This window comes from Spodoptera frugiperda, chromosome 23, assembly GCF_023101765.2.
Source record: "Spodoptera frugiperda isolate SF20-4 chromosome 23, AGI-APGP_CSIRO_Sfru_2.0, whole genome shotgun sequence".
Classification (NCBI taxonomy): Eukaryota; Metazoa; Arthropoda; class Insecta; order Lepidoptera; family Noctuidae; genus Spodoptera; species Spodoptera frugiperda.
In genome coordinates, this window is record NC_064234.1 from 5496196 (window position 1) to 5511553 (window position 15358).

Sequence of the window (15358 nt, forward strand, 5' to 3'; positions counted from 1 at the left end):
TTAAATCTATATTAATAAGAGTCCATTAAAAAAAGTCCAAGACCATACCATCGAGATCCATTATTGTGGTATCTTTTCGAAAACCGACTATAGAATACGCACCCACTTTATATTATGTAAGTATCAGTAAGTATATCTGCTTTGTAATGGATGCTTTCTCATGCTTGTGGTTTTGTGTCTGCACGATCATCGTTATCTATTATTATGTTATATGTTCTTCTCATATACTTGCACTTCCATATTACATAAACATGTGTTTCCACACTATATTTTTGTAGCAATAAATTATTATTTATTCGTTGTTGTTCCTGCAATCATGTGTAGGTTCTTGTAATGGGTTGTGGATGTTATTGGTTCACGCTTTAATGACGATAATTCTTTAGAAAATATTCAAGTTTCTTTGTACCTAATTTGTAATTAAAGTCTATTGATTTATGATAGTATTCCAATTTCCGTAATCAATCAAATATTTATCTACAATTAAACAATGCTTCTAATAGTGTAAACTTATGTATAATTGATATTTAATCTTTTCGCACAATTAGATACTAATCCTTGCAATATTACTAAGTAATCTTTTTGAAGTTTCAAGAAACAATTAATATTTATTACATAGTAGTTCATACTAACAATGATAAGTATTTAACAATAAAAAGAATCTATAAGCAATACCATCCTGTGATTATAAGTAATGCGAAAAGAGTTTCTGTAAATTACTGCCAGTTAAAAATGGCTCTTGCTAACCGCTGCAAACCATGACTACTACAGCGAATCACGACTGAATTGAAGACAATTATCAAATTTAATTATCCCTCTACTAAAGCCTGATTTTTAAAGAAAAAGTATCTTTGCCTAGATTGCAGGCATTGCAACTCTATTACAGTAAATTTGCGTAAAGTAAATTTTTTCAAATATGACCTTGCATTTAAGAGTCAAGCCTTAGCAATTTTGATACTTATGTAATTCTAATGCGTTATTTACTAACCTGGGGCATGCGGTGTACAGGAGCGAAGTGTATGCGACGCTCAACAACGAGTCGATCTTGGTCAACGCCATCGGGATGTCGGTGGTCGCTGTGGCCATCTTGGTGCTGTACACCGTCCGCGGCACTGGTGGCTACCGTCTCCGCAAGGTCGCCGCGCAGCACCCCAGCTAAGCACCCGGGACTATCGCCGTAGACATAATCCACAACAGTTTGGTGACAAATTCTTAAAGAAAACTTGATGAGTGTGGTCTATTTGCTGGTAGAAAGAATTGGATATTGGAAACGATCAATAGTGTTGTGTTTTTGTAAGCAATTTTTCTCGAAAGATTTCTAGTCTCATAATATGAGGATGGTGGTTATGTATGGAAGTATCTGGTAGTAGCAATAAAAACGTCGTGGCCAAACTATGGATAAATTATAGCAATAAATGTCTAGCTACCAATTAAACTGCCATTAGCATGTTTGTTTATCCGAATAGGCAAGTTAGGAATTCCCAAAACCACTTAACAATTCATCACACTCGTCAAATTTTCATGGATAGTTAAATAATTTCAGGGTCGTTTCTGTAAAGATTTGACACATCAATTTAGTTTGTCGAATGTAGCGTTGTCATTGAGATAAAAAAAACCTATGTTTTAAGAATTTGAAAAGCGTAACATCTTTGTGGATTGAGATCGATAGGTACAACAATTTGTCACCAAACAATTTTCTACCATTTTTAATCAGTTTGTAAGTTCGTTTTTATGCTCGACGCGAAAGAACACCATGACTATGGATTAGTATTATATCATAAGCATAAAATCGAATAATAAAATAATTCTTCCAATTTTCCTTAAGTATTATTATCTAGAAAAATTTTGCGCAATAAAAGACAAATACATGTATTTATTCTCAGACACGCTCCTATTGTGTTTTGTGAAATCTATATTCGATTAATTGAAATAAAGAATATAATTATTTAGCTCAATTTGTTAACTTTAGGTTTACAAATTCTATTGTGGTATCATTATTTATGATTGTTCTTGGGGTTGTGCGTTGTTCCATTTTTTAAATCTTTAGATAAAAATATGGGTGAGTTGATTCCGTCTTAGTCAAAATTAATTCGACTGATATTGGAACTGTAGTGTTTATTTCGTTTCTTTGCAAATAAACAACGTTTTGTAAGTACCTAGCTGTTATACGCTAATGAAGAAAGCAGTTGACGAACATTAGTAACTAAAATATGCAACGGATGAGGAGAATTGAGGTGAAGCATCGAATAAGTGGGAGATAGGTTCGTTTTAATTTCCAACTACGTATTCGCTGTTCTGTGAAGTAATATTATTAGCGGTTAGCGTTAGGACATTGCCGTGTAAGCTAAGTATGGAACGAAACCGAGTGTGTAACGGATTGTCAAAACATAATCAGTACCAAACAATATACCCATATAATCTATTGTTTCCAAACGAAGTCAGAGGCCATACACATGATACACTTTGTTGGTATCAAACTAACCTGCGTAGGGTTGTTTAGTTAAGATATATTAGTTGTAACTTGTATATAAATTTTAATCTAATTTAATGTAATGTGCGAGTGTTCGATAGTTGTAGAATGTGATGGAGTAGTGGCAAAATACCATTTGAATATTTATTATGATCAGTATCAACATAACTATGTATTACAATATATACTTAAAATTTTAATAGATTGGCGCTGACTGTAGCTGTGTAGTTTATTGGAACTACTAAAACATCTTTGAACAAAATTTCTAATAAAAACAGCGAATTCTCAATGAATTATCTGGACACCGTAACATGAACATGTACTATGATAGATTGTGTAAGACAAGTGTTCATCCAAGTTGCCAAATTCGATGTAAAGTCAAGTGGTCATATGTTTGTTATAATCAATTAATTACTGCGTATTACAAGTAGCATGTTTATCAATAATTGTAGGATAACGCTCAACGTGTTAATTTTATACGAGGGGTACCGACGCGTTCGTTTCATTTAAATTTATATAATAAAATGTATAATGTAAGAATTCAATTTTATAAAATTGCATTCCATGTAAGCATTCGATGTCTATAAACGTTCTTTGATGGATATACAACAGTACTAAGACTGCATAAGTAGGTCTTTTTGTATTCAATTACAGGATTTGCTATAATTTTTGCAAATGATATTTACAAATTTAAATAATTCTAGTTTTTGTGGATCCCTTTCAAAAGCTGGGGCCAAGTTTTTATATCATTATATGGACCCTAACTGTACAGCGCGGCCAATGTATCTTGACCTGTCTGAAGTTAGCCATTGAACTAAGCGAGCAGGATACTGCGATGCTAAAGTAACAGCGAGTGAAAGAGACAACAATACGCTTGCAGCGTACTTCAGAGGGGTCAAGTTATACTGTCTGTGCGTACTATTGAGGCAGATTTTGTTACAGTTTACTTAGTGACAAAGTTTATTATCAATTTACATTGAACACAAACAAGTCCGACGCTTCGTTTTATTTGAAAAAAAAATGCACTATGAGATTTAAATATGGTACCTGCTTATTAATGTTAAACCTAGGTAAGGATAATATTGTAACAATAAATGATTTCCAGTTGTATCCATATGTTGCGAGTGTTAGATAAGTTTCATAATTACTATTTCAATTGTAATTAATTTTTGAATATTGAAATATAATTTCGCATTCTTAGTTACTACGTTTATTACAAGTTATATTGGTTAAAATATGAATTTTATCACTGTTTTACATTTTGAAATATTTATACGGCATTCATAAGGTACATTAAATACTTGTAATAATTAATATGAGTTGTTTTATTTGTGTACTCCTGAATCCCTACCTACCCATAGAATCTAATTAAGTAGCTGAAACATAAATAAAATTAGCTAGGAGAAATGAGGATCAAGCCACTGCGCTAACCGTGCAGTTTGCAGACATGCAACGAGTAGCGGGTTCGATTCCCGCACGGAGCAACTCTTTGTGTGATCCACAAATTGTTGTTTCGGGTCTGGATGTCATGATGTGTACGTGAACTTGTAAGTTTGTGTGTATGTGACCCACGACACAAGACACTAGTGTACGGCAAAGTTTATTAAAAAAATACAAGGTGTAAAACAAACTGGAGATTAAAACTATTTTAAAATTAAACGCTTAATACGATTGAACATCATTTATTTATGTATATTGACAACCTTCCTTCTAAATATTAATAATAAAGAGCATTCAATAAGAATAAATACTTAGCATATAATAATTTGCGCAAAGAAGCTAATGAGACAACATCATGATACATAGTTTTTATTACATAAGACATAGAGTTCATTTTTGTTCAACTGACTAGACAGCACATAGTTACAACCCATTTAAAAAGCGTTAGCTGCCATTGATTTTTCGCTCAGGTAACACAGTATCGATGTTGCCAAGTAATTTATGAAAGTTACAATAAATCTTATTTTAACACAATTACAATTATTTGAACATATTATTTAGAAGTCTTCAATATTTAAATCATCTGGAATACCACAAAAATCTACCAAATCAATAGATTACGATAAATCCTATCCAAATAATACATACAAATATTTGGCAACACCGTTCTCAAATGTAATATTGTGCTGAAATAACTTTTATAATTTAGATCGAATATTAATACAATAAAATTTGGCTTTAAATTGAGCTATTTAAAACAAAATCTAAGCTCATAATAATAACAAATATTATTAAATACTAAATTTAATTTAGGCCAACATCATTAAATAGAATCGAAGTGTAATTCATAACTTTCCAATAGAAATAGACAATATGAACATTAATAACATTTCCAATCAAATTGTATGACAATAGAGTTTATTTTTGAATAATTTATAATATAAATACATTTGTCGAATGAATATTTTGTGATTTAATCATGCACATTTAAAATGATCTACGTAATATTACTTGTAATATTTTTACGGACACCCTGAAATGTTGGTCGACGATGAATTTGTTTAACAAGAGTATACTAGAATCATAATAATTATTAATTCTTTTTTATAATAATAGACGGTGAAAATATTTGTATTCTTGAGTATTTTAATGTATAGACAAAGAATCCATTTTTTACTAAGTAAATAGTTTACACAATCTCAATATAGATGGCGTTGTTTTCAAGTATTTTATAACCTGTGTGACATGCGTTTACAAAGAGTGATGCATTTATGACACCGCCGCCGTCTATACAATAAACAGAAATTCTTAATTTATATAAGAAGAATAATAGTACTGGATAACAGAGAATTCGATTATTTTGAATTATCATCTAATGAATGCTTATTTTTTTTTTCTCTAAATATCAGTTTATTGACTAGAAAAATATTGCTCTGTTTTATAAGTACGAACGCATTGTTTAAAGTATGTACCTTACGTAATGAATATTTAGGCCTGATTGCTTTTAACACGTCTAGTGGTGGATAATAAACGAATTAAATTAATTACTTGGATAAAAATGTCATGAAGCTCTTAAACAACTTTACAGTTGAAATGATACATATAAATACTAATACACGGTTTTAACGTAAACATAATAATATCATAATTATTTGATATACTTACTTAAATATTACGATATACAAAACGCAGTCATAATACTTAGCTAGTTAAAACAATGGGGCAGACATTACGAAAGCCTTGGCACAGAGTATCATAATTGAATTAAATTAATTACTCACATTATATCTTTATTTCTAAGGGTAGTGGGATAGTGGGTATAGTTCAAGTAATATAGAATTACTATGTAAAATCGGACAGAATCAGTACTTATACTAAGTACTGGTACTGATTGGTTGATTTACTCGAGCCGGACTGATGGCAAATAATTAGTATCGCATATTATGGACATCCACTACTCCAGAGGAGCGTTTCCGACCTTTCACGGGGGTCCACGGTGGGGATTTATGTTGTGATAATATTTGAGTAGGTACCAAAATATTTAAAGGCCGTGTATATTATCATCTAACAAGCAATTTTAGTATATTTAACTAACAATCAAGATGATACACCACTAATCTCACTATCCCACTATCCTCAATTAATGGACATCTAACTACAAACAAACAAATACAAAATATTACTAGGCACAGGAATACTTCCACCTTGTCCCTATTGTAGATCCTGATTGTTTAGGCCGAATGTTCAGTTTATAAATGTATAGAACCCTGCAGACGGTACAAATTTGACAGACAGCAAGCAATATGCATGCAAGTACGTTTGTAGGGCTTAATAAGAAGCTTATATTGGCCAAAAAATTGGCTACGTCAGCTTGCAATTGGAACTTCCCAATACTGAGAGTTGTTTTTTTATTGTTTTTGCGATACTGACCACCTGAGTTATAATTGTTATCGCTGATAAAGAGGTGGGTATAACTACCCTACCAAGGGGCATATGCCTGTTTTACAGGACTGAATGATAATGTCCCATATAAATTACAGTCGTCTGCAGAGGTTTTGATTCAAGATGTCCTATAGCAACGCGACATTGAGGGAAAGTATCTTAAATTCAGTAAAATAGTCAATTTTACAGAAAGAACCTTTATTTCAATAATGCCCGAATCAAAAAGGCAGTTGTTTAAAAAGCTATAATAAAATTGTATGTCGAATAATTTTTGAAAATTAAATGAAGTCTCCTTTCAGTAAAATTTTCTATCTACGGTATTTATTGTATATTTTCTCTATGTTGCGTTGTAGCACATCCTGTACCCATAGTACGAGTTTGAAAGTAATCGAAACGATAGCGCGTTCGGACAATCAGGGCGTCGAACACGCACACACTTTAAACGAAAAGCAAACTCATAGTAAGGAAACTGAAATAAATATAATATGCAAACGCTGGATCGGACTTACTGTTAAAGCATTACTAATTGACTGTTAAACGAGCGTACTGCTATTAGGAATCCTCATATCTTTGGTGAAATATGGCAAAAATACGTACATTTTAAAATTAAATTTTAATTCTGCGTGCATTTTTGGTGATTTAAGTTTGTCATCGACATCGTACGCATCGCACGCAACCGATTTAAGTTTGTCTTGTATAGAAACTCATACAACTGCGTCCACTGATCCGCATCGTACGGACCGCATCATCAGCAATGCGTGATGCGTGCTGATGACGTCATACGGAATGCGTACGATGCGGGCTTCTGGACGCTTACCTTAAAGGATGCGAATCTTATATTCTCTTGTGTTTTTCATAAACTGTTCCATTTTTTTATGCTTTTTGATGGATAAACGATAGTAAAGATACTATCTTTTTTTAAATGCTTAAATTCCTATGTTAAAAGTAACTTAAAATAGATATTAATGTGACGTAATACAATGTGTAAATGCAGTGTAAATACTGTTTTTTTAATATGAGATGAACTAGATTTTAGTACTTTAATTAATTAAGTGATTTTCTATTAAATATAAGACAGTAATCTCTGATAAATATTAGATTTTTTTACTTATTCTTAGTAATAGAAATCCAATGAGTAACTTTAAAGATTTGTTTTAGAATTAGATCTATTATCTATTGCATTGTTTCGTTCTGTGCAAATACAAGTTGCCATGCAAATTATATTCTAATTGTGCAACGTTATAACTAGAATAATAAGGATACATTTTGCAAAGCAAGTTCAAATTTCACTTCAAAATTACCTATATAACATTCACGTGAACATTTTTACGTATATTAATTGCATTTGATACTATACGACATAGTTCTTGAGTTCTTGTAGAAGGAATGATTCATTTTTGGTTTAATTAATCTTATAAAGATAATAGTCATTAGCCTGAACTAGGAATTACGTTTTAGGCGCACATCGTTATCAAAGACAATCTAAAACATTTGTATTTTTCCACTTTTAACATGCAACTCTTAACAACACTAAACATCATATCATAAAACGACAAGCTAATATGATTCGTAAGTTGGATACCATAGAATTCAATTTCGTCAAATCTCCTCTACCAATAGCACAGCCAATCCAAGCGTCTCCCACACGATAATCTGAACACAGTTTTGTTTCCGAGATTCCATTTTCGAAAAAGATTGCCAGACCAGTAACATCAATAAAAAAAAAGAAACAACTACATTCTTATTTTAAAAATTGACCACAGATAAAGTATTGCTTAAATAGATTGATTTAAAAAAGAGGTTTGGAACTTATTTGAATTCGAAGTTTCTCGAATGTATCCACTGGGGATCTGACAATCTGTAACCATCAAAGCCAAGTGTTACCTTTAGGCCTTAAGGTTTGAAGTACTGAGGGAACTCGTTGGAGATGGCTCTGACGAGGGCCTGATCCTCACGGCTGCACTCGCCCTCCTCGCAGAAGATACGAGCGAAGCATCGAAGGAGGTCGTCACGACGGTGCACGTGCGCTCCATACTCTGTGTTGCGGATTATACCTTGAAGGATTCGTAGGTATTGCTGGCGTCGCTGTGAAAAGAATGCATACTTTGGGTAAGCATTACTAACATCACTAATTCAATTAAATACGATATTAATCTATTACCGTAATTTTGACACACGGTTTTAAAAATAAGCTACAGAATGCAGCCTGCTATGAATTTACACACATTAATTTATTTAGCTTCTATTTTTTTATGTTGCCCCACATTAGAATTTGTGTGTGGTTGGTGCGTTTACAAACATACAATTTCACATACACATGACACTCAGATCCGGAACCACAATCTGTGGATCACACAAAATTGTTCCGTGCGGGAATCGGACCTGCGATATGTTGCACGGCAGCCAGTTGCCCAGCCACCGCGCCAACTGTGCAGTCGATGCTATCAGATGTATCTGGTCATCACAAGTCTAAGATCATGTTACTCACCGAGTCTCCAGGAGAGAGATCCGCTAGTTGCCTCACAATGATGTCAATGGCGACCTTCACGTCATTAGTATAGAAGTGTTCAGCAGTCTTCTTACGACTGAACACGTCAATCATCAACTTTAGTACAGAGTGCGCGGGCGCCGGTTCGTGATCGAAAATGTGGACTGGATCCTCTGAAATATTCAAAGCAAAATTATAGATTTAAATGTGACAAACATTGATTGGAGGTATAAATTAATTTCTGCTGCTGTTTTTAATTTGATTGTTTTAAACGAATCATCATCATCATCATATCAGCTACAGCACGTCTGCTAATCATAAGCCTCCTCCAATGACTTTCAGATAGGCCGGTTGGCCTCCTGCATTTACATCAAAATGAATAAGGGATTCTTTTCGATCCACATTACTTGCCGATTCCATAAAATAAGTATTGAAGTCTTGGTCCACAAGGCCACTTATTCAATATTCGATATTTCCGACATATTTGTATAGGTTGTTAGTAAGGTCATTATAAAAAGAAACTCCTTTTTCTTACCTTCCCGATTAAGCAGCAAGAGAGCTTTCTCGCAGAAAGTCTTAGCTATTTCCCTGGTCTCCAAGGCATTGAGGAGGAGGTTATCAAAAGACTCTTCAAACTGCAGATTGTAAGCAAGTACTAGCGTGAGGAACAGGTCTGGAATCTGTTCATCCACATCTGTCTCCGGAGGGTTCTCTATCAACTCCAGTAGGAAGAGAGCGAAATCTACTCCCAATTGTTCTGAAATAATTTCGTTAATTTTTTTTAAACATTGTTTTATAACATAGTCATTGTTTTATAAATGTAACATTAACATTGTTAAATAACTTTGAATTATTAATGTCATAAATGTTTATACAGAACCAATGAAAGTAATTGACATAGTATGTCTCATCATAGCCATAATAAATATAAAAAAAACCTTTTTCGATATTTGGGATTTCTTTGAATACATATTTCTTGGTACAATTATTCACCTTTGATAAAAATAATGAGTTATTATTCGATTACGTTGTTATCAACAAGTATTAGGCCAGAAACACACAACTAAACATTAAGTGATGAAGTGTTACATAGTAATAGCATAAAAGTGACTCACTAAGATAAAATGCATTTTTCCTGTATCGCATTTTCCCTAATATTTTTCACTTAAATTACTTACTTGCGCAACTGTTGACGAAATACTTAACTACTTTCCAGTCACGCCGGGGGTCCATAATCGATACTTATGCTCCTAAAACTTCAGGCACTTACCAAAATGTGTGATAGGCAGCTTATCACCCATGGATAGTACCATGGACAGTAGTAGTGCGGAGTGGGAGAGGCGGCTGACGGCGCGAGGGTTGTCTCTCATGTCGCGCGCTATCTCCGCCGGCAGGGCTGACAGAGCTAGCGTCGCAAGCGCTGTGCGTTCCAAGCCACACATTACACCGAATGCCTGAAAATTATTTCATACAAAATGTCTACATTTACAAAGCAATTAGGTACGGTTTCTTAGTGACTGAACCGTATCGATTGGTAACGAGGGGCACCGGCTAAAGGGACAATAACGCTAGCTGCTAAATCTGAACTACAATCGCCAACCCGCCTGCTAGACGTGGACCCGTGCCAACCGTGCAGCCAAGGATTGTTACAGGCTATTGATGTTGAAACTTAAAGGTACTAGAAATCTAACCGGCGGCTAGCCGCGGCGGAGGCTAAGTGATCATCATACATACCTGAAGCAGCAGCTGTCGTAATGGCCACCTGGTTTCCATCTGGTAGTACTGCACTAAGGTCGTCACATATGCATACTTGTGGCTGCTCAGTACATGTTGAGAAATGTTCACGTCGGCGTTTGACTGTAAAAAAATATATTATTTAGAAAATAGATTATTATACAATCTAAAAATCACTGGGTTCTAAAAGTTTTAAGTTTCTATGGAAAGCAACATTCAGATCACCATATCTTCTGATATGTAAGCAATACAATTTTACTCAAAGATCTAGGTATTCTACCATCAGCTATCAAATATTGCTTTACTATAACACAATATTCTCTTGACTTGTATTATTTGTAACAAAAACAAATATCATATTTTATACTAACAACTTACCATAACAGAGATAAGTTCTAACAACTGTGTTTGTATGTCATGTGCATCATCATGTAGAGCCCAGCCTCTTTGTTGGGCGTCATTGGCAGCCTTCGACAGAGCATTCAGAGCTGTCATCATCCGTAATGCGTCAGGTGCTGCATCAATAGCATTCTTTGGACATGTAATGTTACTATTCGCTTCTCGGAGCAAAGCATCAATGATTGATCGTGCTGCTCCACCTGGTAGGAACTCCTGGAAATAAATGTTACAAATTCATCATATTTACACAGGTAATAATTCACTTTGGAATAATTCAAATGTCATCTAAAAATAATTTATTAAAAATAATTTAACTCGCAAAAACAGGCTAACCAAGTTTAGTGTGTTAACACCTATAACTACAGTCTTTCCTTCTATTTTATGACTAACTAATCAGGAAAAATGGAAAAGTAAATATGCTAACTATAATATACTATTAAATTTTTAGAGGAAAGTCCACAGACAATAATTAATAATCATATTCTAACAGACAACATGTAGTTATATTATTTTCACTGCTCCCATGCAAAAATATGGATAAAATAAAAATAACTTACTCTCAGTGATATGAGCACTGTCTCCACAGCCACTTTGGACATGTCATGGCTAAGTTGTGTCTCTTTGCGTACAGCCTGCACTATCTCATAGATGGCATTCGGTTTTATACTCTCACTGCTGTCCTGGCTGTCATCCTGGTTGTCTGTGTCCGAAGACACCTGGTTGGAGGATGTCTTGCCCACCGCTGGTTTCTTACGGACCTCATCATCCTCTGTAATTGTTTCTACAATTATATTATAATACTATTTGTAGAAATTGCTGTCATATATCAAGATAAACATATGTAAATAAAGCTTATTTATTTAAGAAAATCTAAATATTAATTATCCAAGGATATTTCATATTTGTTTATGCAAGGATATATTTTGTTTTATGAACATTATTGAGCTATTGGAAGCTTACCTTGAGACACATTATTATTAGCTTTAGTTGGTGATGGGGAGGACTCTCTGTCTTCACTGATGTGCTGCTGAGACACTACAGGTCTCAAGTCAAAACATGGCGACACACCATTAGGTGGAGTGCAGTCATCCAGCCGCGGAGGAGGTTTGGGAGCCGGCGCCTTCTTCCCATGCGGCTTTATACTTAACTGAATTTGTTTCTTCTTCTCATTTAGCTTAGCTAGCAACTCTTGCTTCTGCGACATGGTACCACTCTCACTGATACTTTTCATACAATCGTTAAGGAATGCCAAATAGAATTCTGGCTCCACCTACAACAGAATTCAACCAAACACTGAGTATTACAGGAGGTATGTGTGGTGATAATTGTCGTAATGAGTTCAGCCTATTACCTTGACTCCGGCGACGTAATTCGAGGGCACGAAACCAACTTGACCTTTTCTATTAACAACATGCCACCAGTTCCTCTGCTTCGCATTACTTTGTTGAAGGAAGAAAAACTCTCCTTCCGTAAAGCTAAGAGTTTTAGCCAATGTTGCCTCGAAGTCATATAATGCTTTAAGCATTTCATTTTCCTCTGTAAATATTCAGTATTTTTATCCATACCCACACCCAATTATTATATACGAATATAAAATATAACTAGCCGAAACTTACCCAAAGGACTCGCCTGGTCACCCATCATTTTAATAAAAACTTCCACAACAATATAAACAATATTACTGTTACATTTGTGTTCAGTTTAACACATTTTTTTATTTGTATCTCACAATTTTCAACCTCCAATCTGAAATCAACACAACAAATCAATTTTTTTGACAGTCCATTTGACAGTACGAAATCTCTGACCAAATGACATATTACTTTCGTAAATTTTCCATATTTGGATACGAATAAATTGAGTTCTTTAACTTAAACTCCTAATTATGAAATTAATTTCAGAAGATATTTTCTTCATAAATTATGGTCTAAATTAATTGAGATAAACTTTAGAAGCAGTTTTATGGTTGTCTTTTGAGAAGCATGGTGAATAGTCTGAATAGGTACTTACTGCTGACCCCAACCAAAAATAAGCGAAGAATTGGTTTTACTCGTAATCGTAATTTATAAACCTACACAAACTTACATAATAAGTAAGTTTACAAAGACGTTATTTATAATTCAATGATATAAATTCACAGGCAAGAGTTCAAGAGTCAGGTCAAAAGATAATAATATTTACGACTTGGTACTATCTCCATTAGGTACTTCCCTTTCTCCAAAGAACAAAGTTTTAATAGTTAATCCCCGATCCGCAGTATAAATACTTAGCATTGGAAATGCACACTGTATTTCGATACGAACTGGGAAACTGTGAGATACGTTAATTACAATGTTAAAAGTAACAATTGTATTCGCAATTATATCCGCGTTATACATCGCTGAAACAATATGTCACCCAACATACGAATCTTCTTATCATCGAGAGACACGCAGCTCACGCAGTTCCAGTCCTGCACCTGCAGGCATTGGCCATAAACCCTACAAAGATCCTAAACGAACCCATCCCGGATACAATCGGCGCAATGCAAGAGATACTTTCAGCCATCAACAGTTCCTGTTAGATAGCCAGGAGCCACTGTCACGTGTTGCCAGAAGTGTGGAACAATTCGGAGCTGCCAGCAATGAGCCCCTCGATAGTCAGGAGACACAGTCACGAGTCGCCAGGAGTGTGGAACAATTCGGAGCTGCCAGTAAGGAGCACCTCGATAGCCAGGAGACACTGTCACGTGTCGCCAGGAGTGTGGAGCAATTCGGAGCTGCAAGCAATGAGCCCCTCGATAGTCAGGAGACACTGTCACGTGTCGCCAGGAGTGTGGAACAATTCGGAGCTGCCAGTAAGGAGCACCTCGATAGTCAGGAGACTCTGTCACGTGTCGCCAGGAGTGTGGAACAATTCGGAGCTGCCAGCAATGAGCCCCTCGATAGTCAGGAGACTCTGTCACGTGTCGCCAGGAGTGTGGAACAATTCGGAGCTGCCAGCAATGAGCCCCTCGATAGTCAGGAGACTCTGTCACGTGTCGCCAGGAGTGTGGAACAATTCGGAGCTGCCAGCAATGAGCCCCTCGATAGTCAGGAGACTCTTTCACGTGTCGCCAGGAGTGTGGAACAATTCGGGGCTGCCAGCAAGGAGCACCTCGATAGTCAGGAGACTCTGTCACGAGTCGCCAGGAGTGTGGAGCAATTTGGAGCTGCCAGTAAAGAGCACCTCGATAGTCAGGAGACTCTTTCACGTGTCGCCAGGAGTGTGGAACAATTCGGAGCTGCCAGCAAGGAGCACCTCGATAGTCAGGAGACTCTGTCACGTGTCGCCAGGAGTGTGGAACAATTCGGGGCTGCCAGCAAGGAGCACCTCGATAGTCAGGAGACTCTGTCACGAGTCGCCAGGAGTGTGGAACAATTCGGAGCTGCCAGCAAGGAGCACCTCGATAGTCAGGAGACTCTTTCACGTGTCGCCAGGAGTGTGGAACAATTCGGAGCTGCCAGTAAGGAGCACCTCGATAGCCAGGAGACACTGTCACGTGTCGCCAGGAGTGTGGAGCAATTCGGAGCTGCAAGCAATGAGCCCCTAGATAGTCAGGAGACTCTTTCACGTGTCGCCAGGAGTGTGGAACAATTCGGGGCTGCCAGCAAGGAGCACCTCGATAGTCAGGAGACATTGGCTCGTGAGGCCAGGAGTGTGGAACAATTCGGAGCTGCCAGTAAGGAGCACCTCGATAGCCAGGAGACACTGGCACGTGAGGCCAGAAGTGTGGAACAACTAGATATCTAAATAGAAGTTCGGCAGGTTAGTACCTAATTACCTAGGTACTAGGTGCATCATATTATTTATGTTTACAAGCCTTCAGTTTTGTTAAATATTGGAGAATTGGTATTCAATTATCTTTCAATATTGTAATACTCGTACCTAACCTAACCACTATAACCATAGGGTACTTCAGAAAAATAAAATTGTTGCTTTCTAATCTCTTGTTTTTAATTTCTTATTCGTGTAACTATGAAGTGGTGACTCTAGTGACAAAAGTTTGCTTGTACCTTTTGCAATGCCTGTGGTTTCAATTTAGTTACTAGGTGGATAGAAGCTATAGAGTGTGAGATTGTTACCTCATTCAACCTCAGGGGGGTGGACACCATCAGATACAGGGTACCGAAGCTGCGGACAACCTTACAGGTTACCGAGGCTAAAAGGAACGGGGTGGTTTTTAGTCAGTAAATAAATAAAGTCAGACTCTTTCTGACAATATTTTATGACATTTTTTATGGTTGATATACCTACCTAAATTAATTTGGTTAATGCGTGCATAAAACTTAGGTTCTTAGTAGGTACCTATCGTACCACGACACTGTCAAACGAAAATCTTGATACTTTTGTTTGTGGAGAGGTTACGA

The 15358-nt window shown here is 36.0% G+C and overlaps 3 protein-coding genes across 7 annotated transcripts in view; 2 read left to right on the forward strand and 1 right to left on the reverse strand.

The window, feature by feature from the left end:
• The window catches only part of LOC118266706 (transmembrane ascorbate-dependent reductase CYB561), an 88915-nt gene extending 85134 nt beyond the window's left edge, over nucleotides 1-3781 (forward strand). For all 4 annotated transcript variants that reach the window (XM_050703343.1, XM_050703344.1, XM_050703346.1 and 1 more), the window contains one exon: nucleotides 1006-3781. In XM_050703343.1, the coding sequence (XP_050559300.1) occupies nucleotides 1006-1156 (151 nt within the window). In that variant the 3' untranslated portion in view covers nucleotides 1157-3781. The remainder of the gene's footprint in view (nucleotides 1-1005) is intronic.
• Nucleotides 3782-4133: 352 nt separating this feature from the next.
• On the reverse strand, nucleotides 4134-12761 carry LOC118267140 (NCK-interacting protein with SH3 domain). 2 transcript variants are annotated; one of them, XM_050702837.1, is made up of 10 exons: nucleotides 12587-12761; nucleotides 12322-12506; nucleotides 11931-12240; nucleotides 11528-11739; nucleotides 10950-11183; nucleotides 10572-10694; nucleotides 10108-10291; nucleotides 9373-9594; nucleotides 8838-9010; nucleotides 4134-8434 (listed from the first exon to the last, which is right to left on the reverse strand). In XM_050702837.1, the coding sequence occupies exons 1-10, from the start codon at nucleotides 12612-12614 to the stop codon at nucleotides 8243-8245; spliced, it is 1863 nt and encodes a 620-aa protein (XP_050558794.1). In that variant the 5' UTR covers nucleotides 12615-12761; the 3' UTR covers nucleotides 4134-8242. The 2 variants fall into 2 exon arrangements, with proteins under 2 accessions (XP_050558794.1, XP_050558793.1); XM_050702836.1 differs by having other exon boundaries at nucleotides 11528-11751.
• Nucleotides 12762-13240: 479 nt separating this feature from the next.
• Nucleotides 13241-14934, forward strand: LOC126912152 (uncharacterized). Its single transcript, XM_050702839.1, has one exon. It carries the CDS (start codon nucleotides 13302-13304, stop codon nucleotides 14739-14741), a length of 1440 nt encoding a protein of 479 aa, XP_050558796.1. The 5' UTR covers nucleotides 13241-13301; the 3' UTR covers nucleotides 14742-14934.
• The last annotated feature ends 424 nt before the right edge of the window (nucleotides 14935-15358 follow it).